This window comes from Myotis yumanensis, unplaced genomic scaffold, assembly GCF_028538775.1.
Source record: "Myotis yumanensis isolate MYYU_CA2020_CCGP unplaced genomic scaffold, mMyoYum1.0.hap1 SCAF_9, whole genome shotgun sequence".
NCBI lineage: Eukaryota > Metazoa > Chordata > Mammalia > Chiroptera > Vespertilionidae > Myotis > Myotis yumanensis.
The window spans coordinates 14,086,937-14,114,206 of record NW_027223760.1 but is presented as its reverse complement, the minus strand read 5'-3'; the positions used below and the strand labels follow the sequence as shown (position 1 = coordinate 14,114,206).

The following is a 27,270-nucleotide window of genomic DNA, read 5'->3' as shown; positions in this document are numbered from 1 at the left end:
TTAAATAAATACAAATACATTTTAAATCTCTATCCTTGAATTTATAAGGACACATTTAACTTATTTGAGTTCTTAATCACTATTTATAACAGTTGAACTTTTTGCATTAGCTCAAATTTATCTCTTAACCAATTTGTAATTTTTATTAGCTTATTCTTAACTTTTCTGCTAGTTTATTTTATTTTTTCCATCACCATGTATCCCCTCTATGCCTTCTTCCACCTCTACCTACCCCCTACCCCCTGCACCCCGCCCCTGGCAATCACCATACTTTTGTCCATGTCCATGAGTTCTCTCTTTTTTTTTTTTTTTCTCAACCCCCCTCCCCAACACCCTCTCTACCAGAGCTGTTTGCCTGCTCTTTATCCACGAGTCTCTCTCTATTGGGCTTCATAGTTCACTTTGTTCATTAAATTGCACATATGAGTGAAATCACATGGCACTTGTCTTTCTCTGACTGGCTTATTTCGCTTAGCATAATGTTCTCCAGGTCCATCCCTGCTGTCACAAAGGGTACAATTTTCTCCCTTTTTATAGCCGAGAAGTATTCCATTATGTAAATGTACCACAGCTTTTTTATTCACTCATCTACTGATGGGTACTTGGGCTGCTTCCAAATCTTGACTATTGTAAATAACGCTGCAATGAACAGAAGGGTACATATATTCTTTCAAATTAGTATTTAGGGTTTCTGTAGATAAATACCCTGAAGTAGAATTGCTGTGTCATAAGGCAGTTCCATTTTTAATTTTTTTGAGGTAACTCCATACTGTTTTCCACAGTGGCTGCACCAATCTGCATTCCCACCAACAGTGCACAAGGGTTCCCATTTCTCCACATCCTCACCAACACTTCTTGTTTGTTGATTTATTGATGATAGCCATTCTGACAGGCATAAGGTGATATCTCATTGTAGTTTTACGTTGCATCTCTCTGATGATTACTGATGTTGAGCATCTTTTCATATGTCTATTGACCATCTGTGTGTTCTCTTTGGAGAAGTGTCTGTTCAGATCCTTTGCCTATTTTTTAATTGGATTGTTTGTTTGTTTTTGTGCTTATTCTTAATTTTTTATTTTAATAATTCAGTGACTATAAATGATTATTATATTAGAAAAATACTTGATTAGGTCACCCTAATCTAAGCCCTATTTTAACATGTAGGGCTTTGAATCCCTCAGGACATAATCCATGAGATTCTTCCATCTATTGGCTGTCCACTCCAATCTTCGCTGGGAGATTATACTTAATCTTCATACATCCCAAGATAAATTTGCTATGTTTTCATAAAAATAAGGTCATAAGTGATGGTTTTGTATCTAAGACAGCCCACCATAGCTCCATCAGTCTCTTTAGCAAATGGCAAGGTCCAGCCTGATCTTTTTCAGGGTGTACAAGAGCAAGACTGGGTAAGGTCCCAGTGGAAGGAGGAAGCTGCTTCCTTCATGTGAAGAAGAGGTGGCTTCAACACCAGTGGATCTTTAGGTTCCCGTGGTCGTGGTGGAAGATTCTGGCCAGTTGGGCTAGTGTCAGCCCAGAGGAGGGCTGGAGCAGGAGGAGTTCATAAGAGCGGAGCCCGGGTGACAAGGGAGGGTTATGTTCAAGATATCTCTAGTTTTATCTTTTTAAATAGCTATAATACAGACCCAAATTATTATGTCTGTATTAATAAATGAGGGCCTAGGCTTATTTGAGTTTAGTAGCCAAGTCTAAGCTTGGCTTTTACAGTTTCAATTAAGTAACTTTTAAAAACAGAAAATATGTGTGTGTCCATGTATGCACTATAATTTCTCTTGAATTTTACTCTCTTATACCTATTCTATTAAGAGGGACCTTAGCAAATGGTTAAAACCTGCTCTAACAAGAAAGACTCCAGTTTTGTGACTTCTTATGCTGAATGTGCCAATATTGTTTGGGGGATTTAATATTAATAAACTGATAGTAACTGTCATCTGGGACTCTAAAGTCATATATGAACTATTTAAAATTGAGTGTCAAAGATGTCAGAATTACAGTCCTAGTGTCATCAGTGGGGAGCTCTCTGTGCCCCATCTGTTGCTAGGGGACATGGGCTCCTTGTGATGTCACGAGAAAAAGGAATTTTTTGAGACTCGCACAGGAAAATGAGTGATATTTATTTGCATGGGTTAGACCCCTGAGTTTCCAAGGTCTTATTTCCTTCCGTCCCACCAATGAAATAAGTCCCATTTTGCTTTTAGCAGAGCTAGGATTAAGGCCATTGCCCAGAGTTTTCATTCCATGTATGCATAGTCCAGTCCAGCATCAAGCTAGCTTACTTGTGTACCCAGCTGCAGTCCAGCAGTCCATTGATTGTGGGGTCCACCATGTGGCTTCTAGGAACATAGGCAGGAGCAAAGCCAGACAAACGAGAGAGCCAAGAGTGAGAGAATTCCTTTGTCTCAGAATTTTAACTTTCTAAGATTTTGCACACTTGCCATGGTTCCAGTCCATCTGGCCAGTTTTTTTTGTTACAGGCTAGACTGACAGGCACCTTCCCTACATCACCTGGATTTACTGTGCATGGTCCATGTTCCCTTTCCCCCAGTGATTTGCAGGGAATGGACCAGTGGTTCCCTGGGGAGTGTGAAATTGCAGCTTCCTGTTGAAGCTTGCCCAGGTGGCCATGCTTGTAATGTCTGGCCTCCCTTTTGCTCCTTTCCTATCTATACTAATAAAAGGGTAATATGCTAATTAGACCAGGTCAACCGGACATCTTCCAGATGTCCGACTTCCTTCTGGACAAAGCCACGGTGATGGGGGCTGAGGCAGAGGCAGTTACGGGGCGATCAGGCTTGTAGGGGAGCAGTTAGGGTGTGACCAGGCCGGCAAGCAAGGCAGTTAAGGGTGATCAGGCAGGCTGGCATGAGGGCAGTTAGGGGCGGCCAGGCCGGTAGGGGGGCAGTTAGGGGGCGACCAGGCCGGCAGAGGGGCAGCTAGGGGGCAGCCACGCTGGCAGGGGGAAAGTTAGGGGGTGACCAGGCTGACAAGGGACCAGTTAGGGGGCAATCAGGCCAGAAAGCAGAGACAGTTAGGGGCGATCAGGCAGGCAGGTGGAGTGGTTAGGAGCAATCAGGCAGGTCGGCAGGTAAGCAGTTAGGAGCCAGCAGTCCAGGATTGTGAGAGGAATGTCGGACTGCCAGTTTTGGCAGTCAGACATCCTCTGAGGGGTCCCAGGGGTCTCGTGCAGGCCGGGCTGAGGAACCCTGCCTCCCCCCCGCCCCCCGCACAAATTTCATGCACCAGGCCTCTAGTCATTAATAACTAGCTAATAACAATGGTAATGTTGCTGGAGGAATTTGTGGGCCAGATTTCCCAGACATGGCTAGGTGTGAGGTTCTTGGGGTATCACTGACATAAGCATTTTCAGAAGCCCCCACGGGAGAATGAGATGTGGTGAAAGGCTTTACTTGCATGGAGTTACATTCCTCTGGTTAAAAAGTCCCATGTCCCTTAACCCAGTCCTGAAAGAGGGGCAGCTGGGATTCCAGTAAAGCCAAAAGGAGGGCCAGTGTCCAGAGCTTTAGTTCCATGTTGCAGCCGGGTCTAGTTCAGCATTCAGGCCAATTAAAGTCCATCAGTCCATTGTGTGGGTCCCGTGTGGCCATGAGCCACATGGGCAAATGCAGAGGAGCGTGCCCTGTGCGGCAAGAGCCAAAAGCATATGCTCCTTTGTCTAGGCCAGGGATCCTCAAACTTTTTAAACAGGGGGCCAGTTCACTGTTCCTCAGACCATTGGAGGGCCGGACTATAGTTTAAAAAAAAACTATGAACAAATTCCTATGCACACTGCACATATCTTATTTTGAAGTAAAAAAACAAAACGGGAACAAATACAATACTTGTATTTGCATGTGGCCCGCGGGCCGTAGTTGAGGATCCCTGGTCTAGGCGTTTAAATATTAAGGTTTGGCACCCTTGAAGTGACCGTGTCCAGCCCCTTCCCCCATTAATCAGTGGGGAGTGTTAAATTAGCAAAGCTGTTTAAATGGCATGCCTATATTATCTAGTCTTTCCTTTACTCCTTTCCTGCTAAAAAAATAGGCAGATTATTGCAATGTTATCAGTAACACTAGCTATAAAGCATGATACCTTAAGCTATAGCCATCCCAATTTTATTGGCTTGGGGAAGACCTTTTATTTTTCATTCTTTTTTGAGTTCAACATCTCACCGCAATCTGGCCTAAAGTGGTCTCAAGACAGTAGAAGCTTTTCCTCAGACTCTGACAAATAAAACTTCAAATAAAAGGTTAAGTTTATTGCTCTAAAATTATGCCACTAGTCTGAAGCCACATTACAGGTGCCACATTGACCGTAGTGGAAACAATAGCTCTTCTGGTAAACTCCTTTCAGCAGAAAAACACTGTGGAGGGAAAAAATAAAAGTATGGGTGGGCCTTTGTTGAGGTCATTGTTCCCAATTAATCCAGAATTCATTTGCCTCACAAAGCACTAATTGACGTGTGCTTTCTGAATAGGCTGTGAAGACAAGAATAAAAGGGATTGGTACCAATTGTGATGATAAGGCTTGTGTCCCTTTAGGAATAAGCCAAAAGGTCACACTGTAAGCATGCACTTAGATAATTCTGGCAACTACAATTCACCTTTTAGAAGTTAACTTTGATTTTATTTTTTCAAAGAATATATCTCAACAGGATTAAAATATTTAACTCCCACCCCCAAAAATCTGTCTGCTTTCCATCTACCTACTGTCTGTCTTTAGTGCCCTCTGCTGGAAGCATGTAGCATGTATATTTATTATACCTCAGACCTTGCTATTTAGAGAAATATAAGTGATAATGCTAGAATAGATAAATATGTTTTCTTGGCATAGCTTTCCATGTTTTCGCCAGTCTCGGTAGAGCAATAGGCTCCCAGCAATTTTTTTGTTGTTATTGTTCAGAACTTATAATGTAACCAACACAATTACATCATTTGACGAGATAGACAAAATAACATTAACAAAAAAACTGATAATACCTGAAATGAGGAGAAACCTAATGGAATGCATTCATTAGAAGGTATGAATGACCTGGAAGTTTATACATTTGTTTTTCCCTTTATTTACTTACTTAGTTCACTTTTTTATAGTTTACCTTTTTCCAGAAAGGATATTAGTCTATGTGAACACAAAATGCTTACTGCTAGTGAATGGCCGAAATTTTAAATGGAGTGTTTCTTGCTTATATTTGTCAAGCCCCCACCAGTCTGAGAACAGATGAGGTATTCAGATTGAAGGCAGCTTATCTGTGAAGCTGGGTCTCTAGCTGTTATATAATCTCAAAATCAATCTTAAGAAAGTACAGGTGGTTTGACAGGATAGCTGTAATGAACAGAGAGCACTGTTGTTTTCAGAAATAAGACAAGATTAAGGAGCAATACTACTTGAAGATCTCGAGTAGCATATTCCGTAGATCTTGAAATTCTGTATTGAGTTTCACTGGTGCAAAACAGTCTGTTCCTTGTGAGAGAATTTCCACCCAATAAGTCATGGCAGTTTGAGATTAACTTGGAGAGCTCAGGGTTTATGGTTTAAAATTGGACCTGGCTAGCGGTACCTAACATGCTGTTTCCCACTTAAGTACTTTTGAAAAGTGACAAAACCTCACAAAAACGGAAAAATAGAACTGCAGTCTCCCTTTGGCAAGAATCTAGAAAAACTTTTTACTGCCTTTATAGGGGCAAGAGACTGTTAGGCCTACCGATTAGCAGCCAACTGGAAATTAGGTAGGAAAACACTTTTAATACCCTTCTAATGCTGGTGAAACTGTTACCGGCAATTGAACCTCGGTTCAGCAACCTCGGTACTTGAGTTCTGGCTAAGAAAGAATCCAGAACCAAGACAAATACAAGGGATCGAGCGGGTTGGGGAGGCAAAGGGAGAGGGAGCACCTTGGGGAAAGAAGGGGCTGGGCAAAGGCGAGGGGTGTTCAAGGGAGACCAAGAGCAAGTGCTGAGTCCCTTGTCTTGAGGGTATTTATCTGGAGACCCCAAGGGAGGATCTCAACAGAATATACACCAGCTTCCTGGCTGTGTCCCTGTCCTTTCAGGGTTATGGTCTCTACTGATGGGTACCTGCCAGGTCTACCACAGGTTAGGGGAGATCCATACTGCAAGACCAGTGATATGAAAGGTCAGGGGTCTATATACCACATGGCGAGCTTTATGCTAGCGGGGAAAAGGTCACCCTGGGGGTGAGGTTCCACCCTACAATTGTCCATTGCTAGGCACCTTTGGGTATCTGGCCAAAGGTGCTAATGCCTGTCTAACTGCCTACTACACCATTATCATCTTACTAATGTTAAAAAAAATAAAGCAAGATTTATACTAGTTAGAAAATTGAAGGTTTAGCAATAGTGGAATAGTATTTGAACCTAGAGAAAAATCATTGGTGGCTGCCAGATATGTTGTTTTTCAGAACCTAAAACCCAGTCCCAAGTCCAATATAAGGAGCCCCTTAAAGGACCACTTCTCTGTTTAGCTCATGGTCTGACACCTGGTAGTCAAGCCTCATTTTTCTCTATTTTCCAGGAGTTCCTCTAAGCATGTCTTGGTCTCCTTAAAGGCCAAAGCTCAAGTCTTAAAGGCCCTGGGTAGGAAGGAGTTCCCTCTTCCTTCCATCCTAAGGCCTTTTCCTCAATATCCCAGAATCTGCCTTTCCCTGAGCCAGGGGCACAGTCACTGTCTTCACAGAAGTCCATCCCAGACACCCTCAAAAGATGCGGCCTGCCCTGGCCAGTTTGGCTCAGTGGATAGAGCATCGGCCTTCGGACTCAAGGGTCCCGGGTTCGATTCCGGTCAAGGGCATGTACCTTAGTTGCAGGCACATCCCCAGGGGGGAATGTGCAGGAGGCAGTTGATCGATGTTTCTCTCTCATCGATGTTAATAACTCTCTGTAAAAAATTAATAAAAAATATTTTTTAAAAAAGATGCGGCCTTCTGTGATCTCAAAGGGACCATCAGAGCACAGTAGAACAACAGCAGCACAAAGATACATGTGCATGTGTATCCTTACATTGTTCCATTCCAAATTATAAAGAGTAAACAGAGCCTTTGATGTTTAACATTTCTCTAAGTGTGGGGGGCTCAGTCTTCATACATGAGCTCCTCCAACAGTATCAGTTAGGTTGGCCCTTCACCTGCCCAGGTCCTTTACTGTAAGACCTTTCCAAGAAGAAAGCTTCTCCCAGGCATCTGGGCTGGGAGTGGGAGCTCATCCCTGGAATGATGAAGGTGGGAGAATGACCTGCCCTCCTCTTACTCCTGCCTTTGCCCTATGTAGAAGGTCATCGGCTTTCCATCCAGTATATGCTATGTCTCTATATGTTCTCAGGTGAAGTAAGTATCCTTATACGTAAGGATAAAGATTTTTTTTAATCCTGTTGGCATCCAGGTAGGATATTTTCCTTTACAAAGTAAAAGTGATCAGCCTCGCCCTAAATTTCTTTGGAACACCAAATTCCAAACCGGAATAATATAGGTAGTTGATCAAAGAGTGTATTTATACTCATCAAGATATCATTTACATAAAAAGTCAAAGATACTCTCTGATATACAATGGTTATAAAAAAGATTACAATCATGGATTCTTTTTTAATTATATGTTTATTGATTTCAGAGAGGAAGGGAGAGGGAGAGAGAGATAGAAACATCAATGATGAGAGAGAATTATTGATCAGCTGCCTCCTGCATGCCCCACACTGGGGATCAAGCCCACAATCCAGGCATGTACCCTGACCTGGAATTGAACTGTGACCTCCTGGTTCATAGGTCGATGCCCAACCACTTAGCCACACCAGCCAGGCTGCTCATGGATTCTTAAAAAACATATAAATACACACATCAACTGTGCAGAGAAAAAAGCAAGAAGGAAACAGGTATTTGCAGTGATTACTTTAGTGGTTTCTGTTCTGCTCCTTCGTGATTTTTTATATTTTCTAAAATCCTCTTAATGAGATTCATTGCTATTTTAATCACTGAAAAGTAAAATAAGCATTGGGAAAACTCAAAGATTATCTAAAAATTATAGAACATCTGCAAGGGACAAAATATGCTAGGAACCCTGTTCCCAGCCAATATGCTGAACTGAACATAGAGAATAGAACAAGGAGTTTTCTTTTTCATAAAATGCCATCTCTTGCTTTAAGTATATAAACACTATGTAAAATACTACATAAGTATATAAATACAGTATTTGCCAGTGTTTCACATTAAAGTGAAAAGCATGATGTGCTGAACGAATAAAGCTAATTAATTAAAATATGATTTTTAATCTTTTGAAAGGCTGAGGACAATCAGACCACTTTTATTTTTCCTCTGAACTTAGCATTTCCATCTAAGTTCTCTTCTTGGTTTATTAATAGGTCGATCAGTATCATACTGTCATTTTCCATGGCCCAGAAGGAAGCTTGCAAGATTACATAGTACATCAGCTTGCACTCTGCATGAAGGTATCGATGACTTGCAGACCCTCTCCCTCTTTTGAAAACTTGAATGTGTATAGAACTAACCACTCTGTTCCCTTGCCACAGCACAGACAGATGGCTGCAGGATTCTCTTGTGAGATAGTGAGAGCTGAAGTGGACGCTGACTTCTCTAAGGAGCAGCTAGTAGACCTGTTCATCAGTAGCGGTAAGACCACTTCAGCAAACTGAATTATGATAACCAAAGGGCTTGCTCTTCAATGACGCCATTAAAAGGAAATGAACTTTGTTGCTTGGGGATACATTTAAGTCAACTTTTCAATTATTCAGGGGCCCTAGTTGGTTTGCCTCAGTGGATAGAGCGTCGGCCTGTGGACCAAAGGGTCCTGGGTTCAATTCCAGTCAAGGGCACGTACCTCAGTTGCAGGCTCCCCCCCACCTGGCCTAGGCCCTGATCCTGATCGGGGTGTGTGCAGGAGGCAACCAATCGATGTGTCTCTCTCATATCGATATTTCTCTCTGTCTTTCCCTCTCTTCCATTCTCTCTAAAAATTGATGGGAAAATATCCTCAAGATAAGGATTTAAAAAAAAAAAAAGCATCTATGGCAGCAGTTCTAAACCTGTGGGTCGTGACCCCTTTGGCGGTCGAACGACCCTTTCACAGGGGTTGCCTAAGACCATCCTGCATATCAGATATTTACATTACGATTCATAACAGCAACATTACAGTTATGAAGTAGCAACGAAAATAATATTATGGTTGGGTCACAACATGAGGAACTGTATTTAAAGGACCAGAAAGTTGAGAGCCACTGATGTATGGGATGAAAATTGGGAACTCAGATAAATATTCGCAAAAAAATATTTTTGTGTATATATATATATATATATATATATATATATGTATATATATATTATATCATTGCATTTATTGTACTTCCTGCATTGTCTTCCCTTCTTTTTCTTATCTTTTGTTTATAACTCATCTGATGTGAGTGCTGTATTACTGGCACCAGAGGTATACCAAAGGAGGAAGTGGTGGGAGCAGTCCGCCCTAGTGGGACTGAGAATGGCATCACTGCTGCTGTTTAGAATTGCATAGTGATCATGAAAAACACATCAGTTATGGTAATTTATTTTATTTATAAATTTTCTACAACCAAAACACCCTTTACCGCTGTACCAGGGGTGAACTGCTTTCTCCACGTCACCTTTAGTAAGCTATTGACCATGACTTTGTTAAACATATTGCGTATATTTCATCTCTGTGACAGCATATGCAAGTAGGTATAATTCTCTTCATTTCAAAGGTGGGGAAACAGGCACAGAGAAGTTCAGTAACTTGCCACAACTACACAGTGGCAGAACCAGGATTAAATGTGTTTATTAATTCAACATTTTCATGAAGTTCTATAATAGGTTTCAGAGCTTAAGACGCTAAGCTTCACCACAGGTGCAATTAGCATAGTCCTGCATAGCATAGCATGTCTAGTGACTATGGCACAAAACTGAAAGAACCAGACTCCAGTCTCCACTCCATTGGAGCTACAGAGAGCCCTGGGGAGCAGGTGATGGAGGGAAGCAGTTGCAAAATCCTTGGAGGGGGCTTTGAAAAGCAAATTCACATCTCCCTTTTGGAGGAGGGGTGCTTCTCAGCTTTGGGTGAGATCTGATGGCTAGGGCAGCTGTTGACCATGCTTAGGAAGAAGGAAATAACCAACAGTTCCCAGATCAAGAAATAAAATTAAGCGGCAGCTTTGGGCATGGACCGAGGATTCCCAAACCTAGAAGCACATTGTGGGGACGAGAAAATCCCACTAGAATCTGAATATTGCTGTAGCACCCAGCCTAGCCTTTGGTCAGAAACTAGTGAAAGTTAGCTACAGAAAGCTGTTTTCTCTGAAGATGCTACTAATAATAGCTAACATTGATTAAGCTCTTCCTCTGGTAGGCCCTGATCTAAACAATCCTGATTTATAAACATGAATCATGAGAAAACAGGGTAAATACTTTGACCAAAAGATCTCACAGCTAGGACACAAAGGAGGAGTAGGACTCAAACCCAAACATCTGACTCCTGAATCTTACCTTAATCAGTGCCAGGCTCTGTTCCTTAAAAACGCACCTGTGCCAAGATGTCTGTTTCCCCCTTAGTTATGTAACAAAGGCCCCCTACATTTTTCAGCTTTGTCTTGTTTCATCTCAAAGTTAGAAGCTAAAGTCTTTTGTTCTCTCCCTATTAGATAGATAGCAACTACAGGCTGAATTCTGCTTAAGCTTAGTGAGCTAAAAGCATAGGAGAGCAGTGAATTAGGTCATGGGGTGACCTCAGGTGGATGGTTCAGCATTTCTAAATCTCTGGGGAGCATCTTCTTAAAAAGAGCTCCTCTTCTTGGCTTCCAAATTTGCTGAGTGGCGCAAGTCTTTTGGCCCCTCACACTTGAAACTCAGGTTTTATTGACAAGCTTGAAGACCTAAATGACCCCAAGTGCCAACAAGCCACAGGAAGGCATGAACTGACCGGGTGGGGCTAGGGGAGGAGGAGGGACATCTCCATCTACCTGAGGGCAGCTCTCAGCTCCAGCAGCTTGTTGCTGGCAGAAGTGTAGCGTCAATGTCCTGAAATCTTGTAATTTTTAGGAAAAAGCCGGAAGTCTAGGTATTCATGTAAAAATGTAGGGTTTCTTTCTTTCAATGTTGTCAACTATTTCAATTTTTTCTTAATATATTTTTATTGGTTTCAGAGAAGAAGGGAGAGGGAGAGAGAGATAGAAACATCAATGATGAGAATCACTGATTGGCTGCCTCCTGCACGCCCCCTACTGGGGATCGATCCTGCAACATAGGCATGTGCCCTCACTGGGAATGGAATCAGCGACCTCCTAGATCATAGGTCAATGCTCAAGCACTGAACCACACAGGCTGGGCTCAACTATTTCAATTTTTAAAGCAATATGAGGGCCACATAGAACCCCACGGTCTTCTCATTCATGGACCCCTCATCCCTCTCCCATAGCCAGTCCATGGTTATATCTTGCCAAGTTGGCCTCAGTGCCCATCCCCAGGGACATCATCTTATCTCTGCCTCCTTTCCTACATCTTGTCTTCTTTTCTGTAAATGGCTGTTCTGCCTACTGCTTCTCGTCCCTGAACGCCCCTCAGAGACCACCAGACCCTAAGTAAAAGCTCTCTGTGGTTCTTGACTCCCAAGTTGCTTATTTGAACTTTATTTATTTTTTTATCTAGATATAACATTGTGTATGATTATGGTGTATAATGTAATGCATTGATTTGCAAAACGATTACTACCATAGCATTTGCTAATACCGCCACCACGTCATATAATTACCCTTTTTTTTGTGGTGAGAACATATTAGTTTACCCTTTGAGCAACTTTCAAATATATAATATGTTGTTAACCATAGGCACCATGCTATACATTAGATCCTCAAAATGTATTCATTTTATATTCGAAAAGTTTGTGCCTTTGACCAACATCTCCTCATTTCCCCCAACACTCCCCAGGTGCTGCCAACCACCACTCTACTCTGTTTCTCTGAGTTTGGCTTTTTTAGATTCCACATATGTGATATCATACAGTACTTGTCTTTCTCTGTCTCACTGATCTCACTTCGCATAATGCCCTCCAGGTTCATCCATGTCATCACAAATGGCAGGATTTTCTTCTTACTTTATGGCTGAATAATATTCCTCTGTGTGTGTGTGTGTGTTTAATTTTCTGTTGTTTCCATGTCTTGGTTATTGTAAATGATGCTGCAGCGAACAAGGGGGTGCATCTATCTCTTCAAGATCCTGATTTAATTTCCTTTGGATATATACCCAGAAGTAGAATTGCTGGGTCATATGGTAGTTCTATTTTGAATTTTTTGAGGACCTCCATACTGTTTTCCATAGTAGCCACATGAATTTCTATCAACAGTGCACAAGGCTTCCCATTTGTCCACATTCTTGCCAACATTTGCCTCTTCTCTTTTTTATAATAGCTAGCTATTCATTCCGACAGGCAGGAAGCAAGATCTCATTGTGATTTTGATTTGCATTTTTCTGAAGATTAGTAATGTTGACTTTTCATGTACCTGTTGGCCATTTGTAAGTCTTCTTTGGAATATCTGACTTTTTAATAGATGTCTATGCTCCAGTAAAATATGGTGTTTACTCCTTACACGTTTTTTGTTTTTCCACTCTCCGTGTCTTTGTTCAAGCTATAATTTTCATCTAGAATTTTAGAGTGAACATACAACCCCAGCACACACTACAGTTAACACATGGCAGGTACTATGCAGAGTATTATTTATACCAGTGATGGCAAACCTATGACACACGTGTCAGAGGTGACATGTGAACTCATTTTTTTGGTTGATTTTTCTTTGTTAAATGGCATTTAAATATATAAAATAAATATCAAAAATATAAATCTTTGTTTTACTATGGTTGCAAATATCAAAATATTTCTATATGTGACAAGGCACCAGAGTTAAGTTAGGGTTTTTCGAAATGCTGACACGCCGAGCTCAAAAGGTTCACCATCACTGATATATACAGTACTGATTAAAATAGATATGGTCTCTGCCCTTCTGAAAATGACAGGAAAAGTCCCTGTTAAAATGTCTAAGGACATCTCAAATGAAAGCTTACCTGATCCCTCCAGTATGACAACTCCCTTTAATGAACAGTGGTAGGCTCTGTTTATACATCTGGGCCCCACCTAACTATAGGTCAGGGCACTGGGGGTATTATTTGGGCTTTTTTCTTGGCCCAAACACATATTATATTGTAAACTCCTTGAAGGCTAGTCATGTAGCTTTTTTTTAAACTTCACCTTGCACACTTATTGAATTCTTATGGAGAATAAATGGGTGCATCTCCTAATATGGGAAATAGCATGGTCAAAGAAAAAGAACCCTTCCTGTTTGCTCTGGACTCCCTCCCTTCATGGGCTTCCAGAGAGCTCAGTCTAGAATACAAAACCGCTCATAACAGTTCTCTTTTGTTATACTCCAGTGGTTCCAGAATAAAAACTAAAGTTCTCTGAATGTTAGATTGTCAAGAACACTATGGTCTGCCCTCTGCCTGACCTTGCTCTTGCTGATGTCCATCCTCATCTCCTAAAACTCCCTCCACCATCATGTTCATTTTCTGTTGACCAACAAAGAGCTCATGGAGAACATACATTTTAGGTCCTATAGATGGGGATACCAAGTGCTTCTGAGCAGTGCCAGGGAATCTCGTGAACTAGGGGGGTAAGATCCATCAATGGGTGTGGTGTCACTATTAAAGTGCAGAAAGCACAAAGCAGTGTGTTCTTGTGGTCCAGAAGTGATGGGAAAGAACAGAGAGTAGAGAAGAAAAAGATATTCCTAGTCTGTTCCGCTCAAGCTTTGAGAATAATGAGGGGATGGGAATTATCTACTAATTACTCTCTTGCTTTTTTAAACAAGAAATTAAATTGATCAAGTTCTATTACTACAAGTGAGAAATACACTGATTCTTAAGGTATTCCATGCTTACTCTTGGTTTTTAACCTTTTTCTTTTCTTTAATGAAATAGATTTAAACAAGTTGGATTGGGCTAAGATTCGAATGCTGAAGTTTATCTTCCACTGTGCACAGCACATATATTACCTTCTTTGTTCCTCTCTGTGAATCTGTAAAAAGAAAGCCAGTAGACAGAGAATGAGTAAATAAAGTGTACAAGCAGAAAAATAGATGCCCTAGCCAGTTTGGCTCAGTGGATAGAGCGTCGGCCTTCGGACTGAAAGGTCCCAGGTTCGATTCTGGTCAAGGGCATGTACCTTGGTTTCGGACACATCCCCAGTAGGGGGTGTTCAGGAGGCAGCTGTTCAATGTTTCTCTCTCATTGATGTTTCTAACTCTCTATCCCTCTCCCTTCCTCTCTGTAAAAATCAATAAAATATATATTTTTAAAAATAGAAGAAGGAAGAGTAGCAAATGTGTTTTAAATAATGTTTTAAGAATTTAGCAATTATATGGAGTTTAAAAATGCTACCAGTGAGGAAAAGAAGGTAGAACAAAAGAATACTTCAAAAAGAATGACATAGCACTTATCCTAGCAAGAGCTCTTCTGCGTTTCTTTTAAAATAACATCTTCCTTCTCAGGTTGCCTTTCGTGCGAGATAGTCATGCCACATGCCTCTGTTGAATGTAAGGAGACTGTGAACACGCACTAGACTTGTGTCAAAATTTGCCTCAGTGTAAGGTAGGGAGTTAGGTTAGCAAAACAGATACTTTTTCAAATCACATGTGACAGGAAGTCGTAAAAAAAAATTCAGCCCTAGATTAATATTTTAAAATAATACTTTGAATTCCTAACTGAACTCTCCTTTTTAGAAGTAGTGAGGATGGAATGATGTACAACAGGAGGAGAGTGTGCTCACTGGCATCTACATGGCTGAGTTCACCTCCCTGGTCCTGCATCACATACAGAAGGCTCTTCCAAGGCTTGCCCCTGGCTCCTCACCTGAACTCTCAGATCCTCACCCCTGCCGAGCCCTTCTGTCAAGCAGACAGTGTAAAAGACAGCTGCTTTCTCCTCCCAAGGGGCAGATTGTAGACTTAGGGTCACTCTAGAGACACAGGAGTTTGAGTTTAACTATAAATGATATGTCAAACATTTTTAAACCAATGATTGTTGTTCTAGGATTGACTCTTCGGAACTTTTAATACAAAGGTGTTCAAAGCTGCAGGGTAGTCCTGACCTAGCCCAGGGGGTGTCTGTTTACGATTATCAACCTGCGGGAGAGGAGCAGGGCTGACATAGCCTATAATGTTGGGAGAAAAAAAGGGGGCAAAAAAGAAAAAAAAAAGAGTAGATAAGTTTCTGAAATAGGACTTTGAAGTAGCATAAGGCAAAAGCATTCCAAACGGTTAACTTTCTGGCATCAGGCCAGAAGGACTCTCCAGTTCCAGCACGGAGTGGGGAGCCTTTTGTCTCCATGAACCCTGATCAGAGAGAGGCTTAACCCTTCAAACTGGAAACCGTAATGACTTCCTGCTTCTGTGGTTGGTTAAAATAATAGACCTGAAACTATGCTAAATTACCTGAATTAGACACATGCTATTTCTCAACTAAAATAAAATTTGCCTTTGGACTAAGTTGTTTGAGGATGTTGAGCTAAATGGTCAGATGGAGAAATAGGCGGTACTGAAAAGTGGAGGAAATGAGGCTGGCAGTGTTGAAGACAAAGCTTTCACTGGAGAAACCCAGTCTGCTTGACCCTTGCTGGTACCTCCTGGGAGACTAAGGTAAACAAAGATGAGGGCGAAACCCAACCCAACTGTTAGGAACAGCAATCCTGTTTAGGACACGAATTGTACATTAAACGTGGGATTAATGAAGCCATTAGCAACTCAGTTCTTGCTTGTGGATCCAGGGGAATGAGTTTGCCGTCTCTTTTCTGTAAATTCATTTATTTCATTTGCAGCCTGAATCCTCACTCGCTGCTCCCATCCTCACGTCCCACCACCTGCTGGACATCTCAGAGAGGTGTAGACTTAGGGTCACTAAGCTGACAAAGGCAGTACTTCTGTTTTGTCTGCCTATACTTGTCAAGCACATCAAGCCTGAACCATAAATTAGCACCCACACCCCCTCTCTGAGTACACTCTTGCTCATGTGCTCTCTGCCTCCATTCACTGCACAACCTCTTCTCTGGTGGGAACCCTGGTTGTCACTGATATTTCCTCTCTACCCCCCTCTCTAGACTGCTACCCCTGAGCCTTATTGACCTCTCTCCAGATGCCTTTTCATCCTCTGCCTTGAATGAGGTCCTTCACTTCAGCAGTAAAAGCCTGTAGGTGCATTCTCCTGTATTTTTCCTCTCCAGTCAGTTCTTTACATGAGAGTAAGATCTCTTTAACATTGCATGTCATACTGGTTTGGTGGTGATGAACTCCTTTAGCTTTTCCTTGTCTGGGAAGCTCTTTATCTGTCCTTCAATTCTACATGATAGCTTTGCTGGGTAGAGTAATCTTGGTTGCAGGTCCTTGCTATTCATCACTTTGAATATTTCTTGCCACTCCCTTCTGTCCTGCATAGTTTCTGTTGAGAAATCAGCTGACAGTTGTATGGGAGCTCTCTTGTAGCTAACTAGCTGCTTTTCTCTTGCTGCTTTTAAGATTCTCTTTGTCTTTAACCTGTGGCATTTTAATTATGATGTGTTTTGGTATGAGAATTTTGGGGATAATCACTCAAGTTTTATAAATCTAATCACTGGAGTGACATATAATATTGTTATGTCAACTGTAATTGAAAAGCAAACAAAAAAAATAATTTATATGAAAATTTAAAAAGACAAAGTGAGATCTCAAAGCAGGAATCAAACCCTGTTGATCTTCCTCCTTAAAGAGTTCCACTGGTTCTCAGAGCTGGTAATTTCTCCCTCCCAACATGGCATTCCACTTTTCGTTTGTGGTCGGATTGTGATCTTAGCAGCAGGTCTCACCCTGGCTGCACACAAATTGCTCAGGCCAAGCACAGGCCAATTAAATCATAGCCTCTGGGAATGGGTCCAGGTGATTGTACCATGCAGCCCCAGCCCCAGGAGGACACAGCCTGCTGTGCTGCTGCTACATCCATTCCACCAATGTGGCGCCACAACAAGCTCCCAGCCAGTCCTGACTGGAGGGAAGTATCAATTTTGAGTCACTGTCAGGCAGCTATTCTCACTTTCCTGAACTGAGCCCTGCCCAGCCTCCATTCTCTGCCCATGTATGCCATTTCTTAAACCTAGAACACCTTCTCATAACCTATTAAGATGTCATTCCTCATAATATTTTAGTTTAAAATGCCACGCTCCCAATTAGAATTAGTCACCTATGATAAGACATAACACTTAACATGGGACATAAAGTTAGGGAGCACTGGATAAATGTTTGTTGAAATGCAGTTACATGTTTCTGAAGATGGATTCTGGCTGCTGGATACCGAAGCTTTAGGGCCACTGGAACTAGCCAGACAACTAACACTAATCAAGGAAAAACCTTTAGTCCTTAGTTACAGGAAAGTGGATACACAAATCATTCAACCTAATATGTTTTTTATTACTGGTTTGTTAGTTTTTCATCATTATTTTAACAAGCTATAGATTTATCATACTTCCATAATCAATGTATTCCTGAGAGAGCATTTAAACACTGAGATGCACAGTATTTTAACACTTTTTACTGAATAACTTGGTTGAAGGGAATCCAGCACACACCAGACACTAGTGTAACAGCTTCCACAAATACAACTAAATTCAGAAGTGGCTGTTATTGTTTCTAGTCTAATTTTTAAAGCTTCACAGTATACAGAAAAGCTATTTCAGTCTCAGAAGAGTAATCTTGGCTGTAGGTCCTTGCTATTCATCACTTTGAATATTTCTTGCCGCTCCCTTCTGGTCTGATATGTTTCTGTTAAGAAATCAGCTGACAGTCGTATGAGCCATCCCTTGTAACTAACTGCTTTCTCTTGCTGCTTTTAAGATTCTCTCTATGTATTTACCCTTGGCATTTTAATTATGATGTGTCCTGTTGTGGGCCTCTTTGGATTCCTCTTGTTTGGGATTCTCTGTGCTTCCTGGACTTGTAAGTCTATTTCTTTCACCATGTAAGGGAAGTTTTCTATCATTATTTCTTCAAATAGGTTTTCAACATCTTGCTCTCTCTCTTCTCCTTATAGCACCCCTATAATGTAAATATTGGTACACTTGAAGTTGTCCCAGAGACTCCTTACATTATCTTCATATTTTTGGATTCTTTTTTCTTTTTGCTACTGTGATTGGGTGTTTTTTGCTTTCTCATATCCCAAATCATTGATTTGATTCTCAGAACTTACTCTACTGTTGAATCCCTATAAATTATTCTTTATTTCAGTTTGTGTATGCTTAATTTTTTACTAATGTGTGTTGTTTTTTTTCATGACTTTGACATTCTCACTAAAATCCTTGAAAGTCTCATAAAGAGCCTTGAGTAACCTTATAACCATGATTTTGAACTCTGTATCCAAGTAGTTTGCTTTCTTCCATTTGTGACATGTTTCTTTGTCTCTGCATTTTGGCTGCTTCCCTGTGTTTGTTTTTGTGGATTAGGTATAGCTGCTGTGTCTCCTGGAATTGGTAGAGTGGCCTTGTGTAGTAGATGTCCTGCAGGACGCAGTGGCTCAGCCTCTGCAGTCACCTGAGCTGGGCACTTCAAGTCTGCCCCTGTGTGGGCTGTGTACAGTTTTGTAGTTGAGCCTTGATTGCCATTTGCATCACTGGGAGAAGTAAACTTACAGGCTAATTGGCTGTGAAGACCAGCTGTGTCTATAGTGGAAAAGCTGCTGTGCAGGAAACACCCCTATGGAGCAGGACTTGCTTCAGTGGGGCTTTGGTGCTCACTGAGTCTGCCTCTTGAGTGTGTCACTTGTGGATGTGTAGTGTTGTAATCTGCTATGATCTGAAGCTGTCCACCAGATGCACTAGCTCTAGGGCCTCCAGGGAGGTACAAAGCCAGCCACTTCCTGGGGCCACCTGGCAGGAGCTACAGAGAGATCTGCAGATGGCTATTTCCTGTTTGTATTGGGCGTGGAGGTGCCCAGGCAAAGCCCAGCTGTGAAGCAAGGCAGGCTGAGTCTTGGGCCTTTTATTGATAGGATTGGGGCACTCTGGCACCAGCTGCAGCTTGTTTGAGAGATTTTAGCAAAGTCTGAAGCCTGAGCCAGGACAGGCCATTCATATGGAAAAGCTGCTGCAAACAGCTTGGGTGGGGCTTATTGGATGGGATGGGGTTTCAGGGAATCACTGGGTATAGCAAACAGTGTGCTCTGGACTGATGAAGATTCAATAATGGCTGCCAGTCAGCCTGTGACAGGGGAAGTCACAGCACAGGAATAATGACCTTTATGAGCATCCCTGTCTGGGAGAAAGCCACCCCCAAGTTCCTGCCCTGATGCCAGCAATCCAGTTCCTCCCCATATGTGTCTGGGTCCTCTGGCGCTAAAGCTCAGAAGAAGAAGGATCAATCATGTAAGTTTGTGCACTCACCCTTTAAGAGGAACACCTAGGATTCCAGCCACCTCCTTATCATTCAGCTATAATCCTGAAGTTACAAGGACTTCTCTTCCCAGCTCTGGAACCCTGGGCTGGGGCTCTGGTGTGGAGCTGGGGCCCCTTGCTCCTCATGGGTAGTCTCCACAGAGACGATCTCCCTCCTGATTAAAAAAATGGCACACATGTGTGTCAGACCCACGGTTATGTGCCTCTGCCCCTCCTACCAGTCTCAATGTGCTTTTCTTCTTTACTTTTCTAGTTGTGGGATTTTCATTCAGCCAGCTTTCAGGTGGTTCTGAATGATGGTGGTCTGTATTTTAGCTGTAATTTTGATGTGGTTGTGGGAAGCGGCCAGTACAGGCATTTACCTATGCCACCATCTTGATTCTTTCTGGGAAATTAAGAGGATGTCTCCACCAAAATGAGTGAATAACTCTATAAAGAGATAGAAATGAAATCCAGAAAACAGCCGATCCATTCAAAAGGAAGCCTGTTTGTTCACTTTAATATCCATTGCATGAATATATTCCTATTATTCCACTCTACTGTTGGTGGACAGTTGGAGTGATTCCATTTGGGATCTGCTGTGGAACTGCTATTGGATGGTTGTGTGTGTGTATCTTCACTTATATTAAATAGTGCCAAACTGTTGGCCAGAGTCCTTCTACTGGGTCAGCAATTGAAGAGCATTCTTAGTATGTCACATCTTCGCTAAAATTTTATATCTTCAGACTTGGTAAATTTTGCCCATTCATATTTTGTAAAAGCTTGAGTCACTGCATTTCATTTCTGACCACAGCTTATCTGATCCCAGTGAAACAATCTCCTGTTAATAAGAAAATCATCATCATCTTAGAGAACTTGGAAAAAGCTTCACTGTCTGAGTTATTGGGAGATTTCTTGGCACCTCTGGAAAATCGCAGCACTGAAAGCCCCTGTACTTTTTCAAAAGGTAAAGATTGTGGCGAGATGAGAGCATGCTGAGAAGCAAGCTCCCATGAGACTATTCTACATTTTCTGTTCCCCAGAATACATGCTAGACTTCATGTTCTTTCTTTGACTTATTGTAATTCGCATATGTCCCATAATATGGCTTATTTTAGGAAACGGAATGCTGGAATGTTACTACTTTCATGAGAACTGCTTTCTGATGGGCACCATTGCCAAGGCCTGCCTCCAGGGCTCTGACTTGCTGGTGCAGCAGCATTTCCGCTGGGTGCAGCTGCGGTGGGATGGCGAGCCCATGCAGGGCCTGCTGCAGAGGTCCTTAAGAAGGAAAGTTGTGAATAAGGTAAAACCCACAGCTGCAGCCTATTGTTGGGAGAGGGGCTTTGGGAGACCTGGGCTTGGTCCTATCTTTTAGTAATTGAGTGGCCTCAGGCAAGTGCAGTGTTTGGATAGTCAAGGGTTAAATAAGAGAACGCATATAAAACCCATAAAGTTTCTGGACTATGTTAAGTTTTTTGAAAAAGGCAAATAGGTTTTACCATTATTAATTCTTCTCAGGGTGTCTCACCAAGTTCTAAGTTCTGTGGAAGACTAGATTGGAAAATTACTCTTCTTAAGGAGGAGCCACTGCTACAGGGGCCTTCAGAATATTATCCATCTACTCAAGCTACTTTTAATATATGACTTAAACCTGCTACAGTAATACTAAAAAGTGACATGAAAAATTAGAATTCTCTTTTGACACATTTTGTATTTTAACATTTTTTTATATTTCAATTACAGTTGACATACAGTATATTAGTTTCAGGTGTACAACATAGCAATTAGACATTTATGAAACTTATGAAGTGAAGACCACAATAAATCCACTGATATACACCTAGGTTGCTTCATATCTTGGCTATCTAATCTAAGAAAAGACAAACATGCAAATTGACCATACCTTTGCTATGCCTTAAGCCATGCCCACCAGCCAATCAGAGTGACTATATGCAAATTAACCCAACCAAGATGGCGGCCGGCAGCCACGGAGCTGGAGCGAACAGGAGGCTTGGTTGCTCCAGTGATGGAGGAAGCCAAGCTTCCTGCCTGCCATGGCCGGCCGGCTCTGAGCTCCACTGAAGACAACAAAGTTTCAATTTAGAAGGTAAATAAATCCCAGAATAAAAGAAAAAAAGGAGAGGCTGGGAGCTTCCATCGCCAGGGGGTTTGGCCAGTCTGAAAACGGCTCTCAGCCCCTCACCCAGACTGGCAAGGCACCCCAGTGGGGACCCCCACCCTAAAGGGGATGTGACCAGCCTGCAAACACCCATCAGCCTCTCACCCAGACTGGCCAGGCACCCCAGCGGGACCCCCACCCTGATCTGGGACACCCTTCAGGGCAAACCAGCCGACCCCGTCCCATGCACCAGGCCTCTATCCTATATTATAAAAGGGTAATATGCAAACTGACCCTAACAGCAGAACGACTGGGAATGACTGGTCACTATGACACACACTGACCACCAGGGGGCAGATGCTCAATGCAGGAGCTGCCCCCTGGTGGTCAGTGCGCTCCCACAGGGGGAGCTCTGCTCAGCCACAAGTCAGGCTGATGGCTGCCAGTAAAGCGGTAGTGGTGGGAGCCTCTTCTGCCTCCTCAGCAGCACTAAGGATGTCAGACTGCAGCTTAGGCCTGCTCCCCGCTGGCAAGTGGACATCCCCTGAGGGCTCCCGGGCTGCCAGAGGGATGTCTGATTGCCAGCTTGGGCCCAATCCCCTGGTGAGCGGGCCTAAGCCAGCAGGTGGACATCCCCTGAGGGGTCCCAGACTGCAAGAGGGTACAAGCTGGGCTGTGGGACCCTCCCCGCCGAGTGCACCGGGCCTCTAGTCCTATATAATAAAAGCCTAATATGCTAGGTGTCTGGTTGACCAGTCGGCTGTTCAACCAATCAAAGCGTAATATGCTAATGATATGCTAAGGCCACTCAACTGCTCACTATGATGTGCACTGACCACCAGGGGGCAGACAGTCAATAGGTCACGGTCGACCAGTCGCTATGACATGTACTAACCACCAGGGGGCAGATGTTACGACCGGTAGGTTAGCTTGCTGCTAGGGTCCAGCCAATCAGGACTGAGCGAGATGGACTGGATATGTGTGAATTTCATGCATCGGGCCTCTAGTTGGTTAATAAAATTATATAGGTTTGAGGTATACAAATATACAGTACATCGTCTGTATACTGTATTGTGTATTTACCACCCCAACTCAAATTTCCTTCCATTACCATTTAGCCTTCCTTTACTCTCTTCTACCTCTCCCAAGCCCCTTTCCCTCTGGCAGTCACTATATTGCTGTCTATGTCCATGAGTCGACTTCTTTTTTTTTCTTTGCTTAATACCTTAAGGATATTGTTTTGTTATTCATTCAGCCACATATGTCTTTTGATTGGAACATTTAGTTCATTTACATTTAAAGTAATGGTTACCATTTTATTCATATATTTTTCTTTTTTTTTTTCTTAAAGAGTCCCTTTAATATTTCTTGTAATACTGGTTTCGTGGTGATGGGCTCATTTAGCTCTTTAAACGAGTCTGGGAAGCCCTTTATCTGTTCTTCAATTTTCATATCTGTTCTTCAGTTCTAAATGATATCTTTGCTGGATTGACTAATGTTGCTTATAAATACTTGCTGTTCATCATTCTGAATATTTCATACCAGTCCCTTCTGGCCTGATATGTTTCTGTTGAGAAATCAGCTGACACTTGCACAGAGCTCCCTCGTAGGTAACCTACTGCTTCTCTTGCTGCTTTTAAGATTCTCCCTTTGCCTTTAACTTTTGACATTTTAATTTACAGTATATCTTGATGTGTGCCTCTTTGGGTTCATCATGTTTGGGACTGCAATCCCTGGGCTTGTATTTCCTTCACCAGGTTAGGGAAATTTTCCCTCATTATTTCTTCAAATATGTTTTCAATCCCTTGCTCTCTCTCTTCTCCTTCTGGTAACCCTGTAATGCAAATGTTTGTATTCTTGGCATTTTCCCAGGAGCCCCTTAAACTATCCTCATTTTTTTAGATTCCTTTTTTTTCCTTTTTTAAATATATTTTTATTGATTTCAGAGAGGGAGAGGGAGAGACATTGATTGTCTGCCTCCTACATGCCCCACACTGGGAAATTGAACCCACAACCCAAACATATGCTCTGACCAGGAATCAAACCATGACCTCCTGGTTCATAGGTCAATGCTCAACCACTGAGTCATGCAGGCCAGGCTAGATTCCTTTTTGCTGTTCTGATTGAGTGTTTTCTGTTACCTTATCTTCCAAATTGATGATTTGATCCTCTACTTCATCTAATGTACTATTAATTACCTCTAATGTATTCTTCAGTTCAATGATATTCTTCATGTCTGAATAGTTCTTTTTTGTTTTATATCTACACTAGAGGCCCAATGCACGGAATTTGTGCAAGAGTAGGCCTTCCTTCCCCTGGCTGCCAACACTGGCTTCCCTCTGGCACCTGGAACCCGGGCTTCCCTCCGGCCATCAGCAGGCACCCAGGACCCAGGCTTCCCTCACAGCCCCAGCTTCATCCGGAAGGTCTTCCAGAAGGACATCCGGTCTAATTAGCATATTATGCTTTTATTATTATAGATTTTTATGTTTCCTGCCTCTTCGCTCAAGTTCTCATTGAGTCATTGAGCCCCCTTATAACCAGTGTTTTGAACTCTGTATCTGGTAGATTGTCTCCATTTTGTTCAGTTCTTTTTCTGGAGTTTTTTTTTTTCTGTTCTTTCATTTCATGTTTCTTTGTCTCCTCATTTTGGCTGCCTCCATGTGTTTGTTTCTATGAATTAGGTAGAGCTGCTATGTTTCTTAGTCTTGATAGTGTGGTCTTACGTATTAGGTGTCCAGTCACACAATCACCCTTGTCCCCTGAGCTGGGTGCTCCAACTGTGTCCCTCATGTGGATTATGTGTGTCCTCCTGTTGTAGATGAGCCATTATTGCTATTTGTCCATAATTGAGAGGGATTGATCCTCAGGCTGATTGGTAGTGAGGGTTGCCCATGACTACAGTGGAGGAGCTGTTGTACAGGGGCTGACCCTACAGAGCAAGATTTGCTTTAGGAGGGTCTGGTGCCTGCTGAGTCTGCCCTTTGGGTGAATCCTTTGTGGAAGTGGTGGGTGGTGCTCTGCTGTGATCCAAAGCTGGCCAGCAGGTGTGTTAGTTCTAGAACTTCCTGAGCGTGGCTCTGGTATAGGCCACGGTTAGCCACTGCCTGTGCCCTTCCCCAGAGCCACTTGGTATGAGCTACAAGGTGCTGTAAAGATGGTTGCCACTTGTCCTGGGATTGGAGGTGCCTGTGAGAGGCTAACTTGTGAACTGAAGCTGGCTTCCACTATTGCTGGGCATGAGGTTGCCTAGTAAGAAGAGGTATGAGGTATGTGAGACCAGATGCTACTTGATTGAGCCTGTGATCCTTTGAGTGATTTTTGGAAAGACTGGAGTATGAGCCAAGACAGGCTGTTTATATGGAAAAGCCACCAGAAAGAGCATTGGTGACCCCACAAGTTGGGTGTGGTGGGTGGGGTCTCAGGGAATCACCAAGGAGAGCAAACAGTGTTAGCCATGTGGATGGAGACTCAGATATGGCTCCCATTTTCTCATGCAGGTGGGGGGCTCAGCAAAGGAAGAATGGCCTCTTGCCAGCACTTATGTTAAAGCCACCCCTCATGCTAAAGCCAGACAGGTCAGTCCCACCTCATATGTCCCTGGCTCCTTTTGAGCTTCTGCCCCAGCACTGTATCTCACAGTGAGTGAGTCTATCAGTAAGTTTGTGTGCAGGATCTTTAAGAGGAACCCCTGTGACTCCAGGAGCTCTTTGCCTCAGCTACAATCCCCACTGGTTTTCACAGCCAGAAGTTGTGAGGACTTCCTTTTCTGGCACTAGAACCCAGGGCTGGGGAGCCTGGTATGGGGCTGGGATTCCTCCTCAGGGAAGACCTTTGCAACTCAGATATACCTCCCAATTTTTGACCACCACCAAATGTGGGTGTGGTACCTGCTCATTCTGTGTCTCCGACCCCCTACTAGTGTCAGTGTGGCTTCTTCTGTATATCAGTTGTAGAACTGTTCAGCTAGTCTTCAGGCGTTCTGAATGGTGTGGTTCTGTGATTTGGTTGTACTTTTGATGTGGTCAGGGGAGGAGGTGAGTACAGCATTTACCTTCTCTGCCATCTTGACCAGAAGCCTCTTTAAGCACATTTTTAAGAGTAATAATAACTTTTAGTGATTTTTCAGAATATTAAAACAAATATTCTGTATTCACCCAAATAACAAAATTAACTTAAGGCTAACCAAACCTAGTATATTACTATTTAATTTAACATTCTTAAGTTTGGTCAGTAGCTGAGTGTCTAGGTGGATTTTAACCCTTTTCGGTCCAACCTCGAGGCTGACTCGACAGACCAGGCGCTAGGAGCAGGTCCAACATCAAGCAATAAGAACATTAAAAAGTTCAACATTCAATCCCATCGATTAATTGGACCAGACTGTTTGAATTCCAAAAATAACATTGGACCACAAAGGGTTAAATAAAAGTTTGATTTAGCCTGGTTTTGTTCATTTAATCCTGCACAATGGGACTTCTTGGATCAGCACAATATTTTCAAGCTGTAACTAACACAATACCCCAGTGCTAGCTGCTCCACAAGAAGAGGCTTTTTCCCCTCACCATAACCAAATGTCATACGGTAGGTTTTGCCGATGTCAGTTAAGCACCTCACCATGCCACGTGCCGGGTCTGGGGGAGTCTCCTGATCTCCCTTCAAGAGTGCAGGATGTCTGTCTGCAGGACTTCAGGCACATACTCCCTCAGACATGTTCAAAGATAGGAAGCAGGGTATGTGGGGGATAAAAAGCTTTGTTAATCTCCTTCTTGGGGAGGAAAGCACCTTTTTCTGAACAAAATTGTGTCTGTTGTCTTAGAGGATATGAATGAGCATGCATTTGTGGGTGAGAGGGTGAGGGGAAAGTGGGGGATGGGAATGGCTGTGGTAATTCAGTGGACAGTGGGTACCACTAGTGATTTGAATTGCTTTCTGAAATTCCTAATTTAATCAGAGAAATATTCTACCCCAAGCTATGTTAAAGTCAGTTGGCTGGTTATAAATATACAAGAGGCCCAATGCACGAAAATTCATGCAAGAGTAGGCCTTCCTTCCCCTGGCTGCCAACACTGGCACCGGCTTCCCTCTGGCACTCAGGACCCAGGCTTTCCTCCTCTGGCCACCCACAGGCACCTGGCACCCGGGCTGGCTTCCCTCGGGCCCCAGCTTTGTCAAGAAGGACGTCCTCGGACGTTCGGTCTAATTAGCATATTACCTTTTTATTATTATAGATGCTTTTGATCAAAGCACAGCCCTTATATGTTTTCAACCAGTAGGAAAAAAGGCAAGGTAAAGACCATGAAAAGTCATTAGCTTTTCAAATTACTGATACTTCTATTAACTCATCATTATTAATACTTAAATGTCTTTTCCAAAAAAAAAAAAAATCATATAAGTAATCACAAGACACCCAAGTTTTTTTTTTAAAGATTTTTCATTAATTTTGAGAGAGGGAGAGAAAGGGAAAGAGAGAAACATCAATGGAGAGTGAAACATTGATCAGCTGCATCCAGCTCGCCCTACGGGGGATCTAGCCCACAACCTAGGCATGTGCCTGAATGGGAATCAAACTGGCAACCTTTCGGCATGGGACGATGCACAAGTAACTGAACCACACCAGCCAGGGCCTAGTTTTTTTTCTTAAATTTCTTTTTTAAAAAAATTTTATTGTTGA

General features: G+C 42.6%; 1 protein-coding gene across 1 annotated transcript in view; it reads left to right on the top strand.

Annotated features, from left to right (window-relative positions):
• CTTNBP2 (cortactin binding protein 2) overlaps positions 1–27,270 on the top strand; it is a 168,906-nt gene that overhangs the window by 117,451 nt on the left and 24,185 nt on the right. Inside the window, 4 exon segments of the mRNA XM_070425002.1 lie at positions 8,382–8,468; positions 8,550–8,649; positions 20,292–20,444; positions 20,596–20,783. Coding sequence (XP_070281103.1) covers positions 8,382–8,468; positions 8,550–8,649; positions 20,292–20,444; positions 20,596–20,783 — 528 coding nt within the window.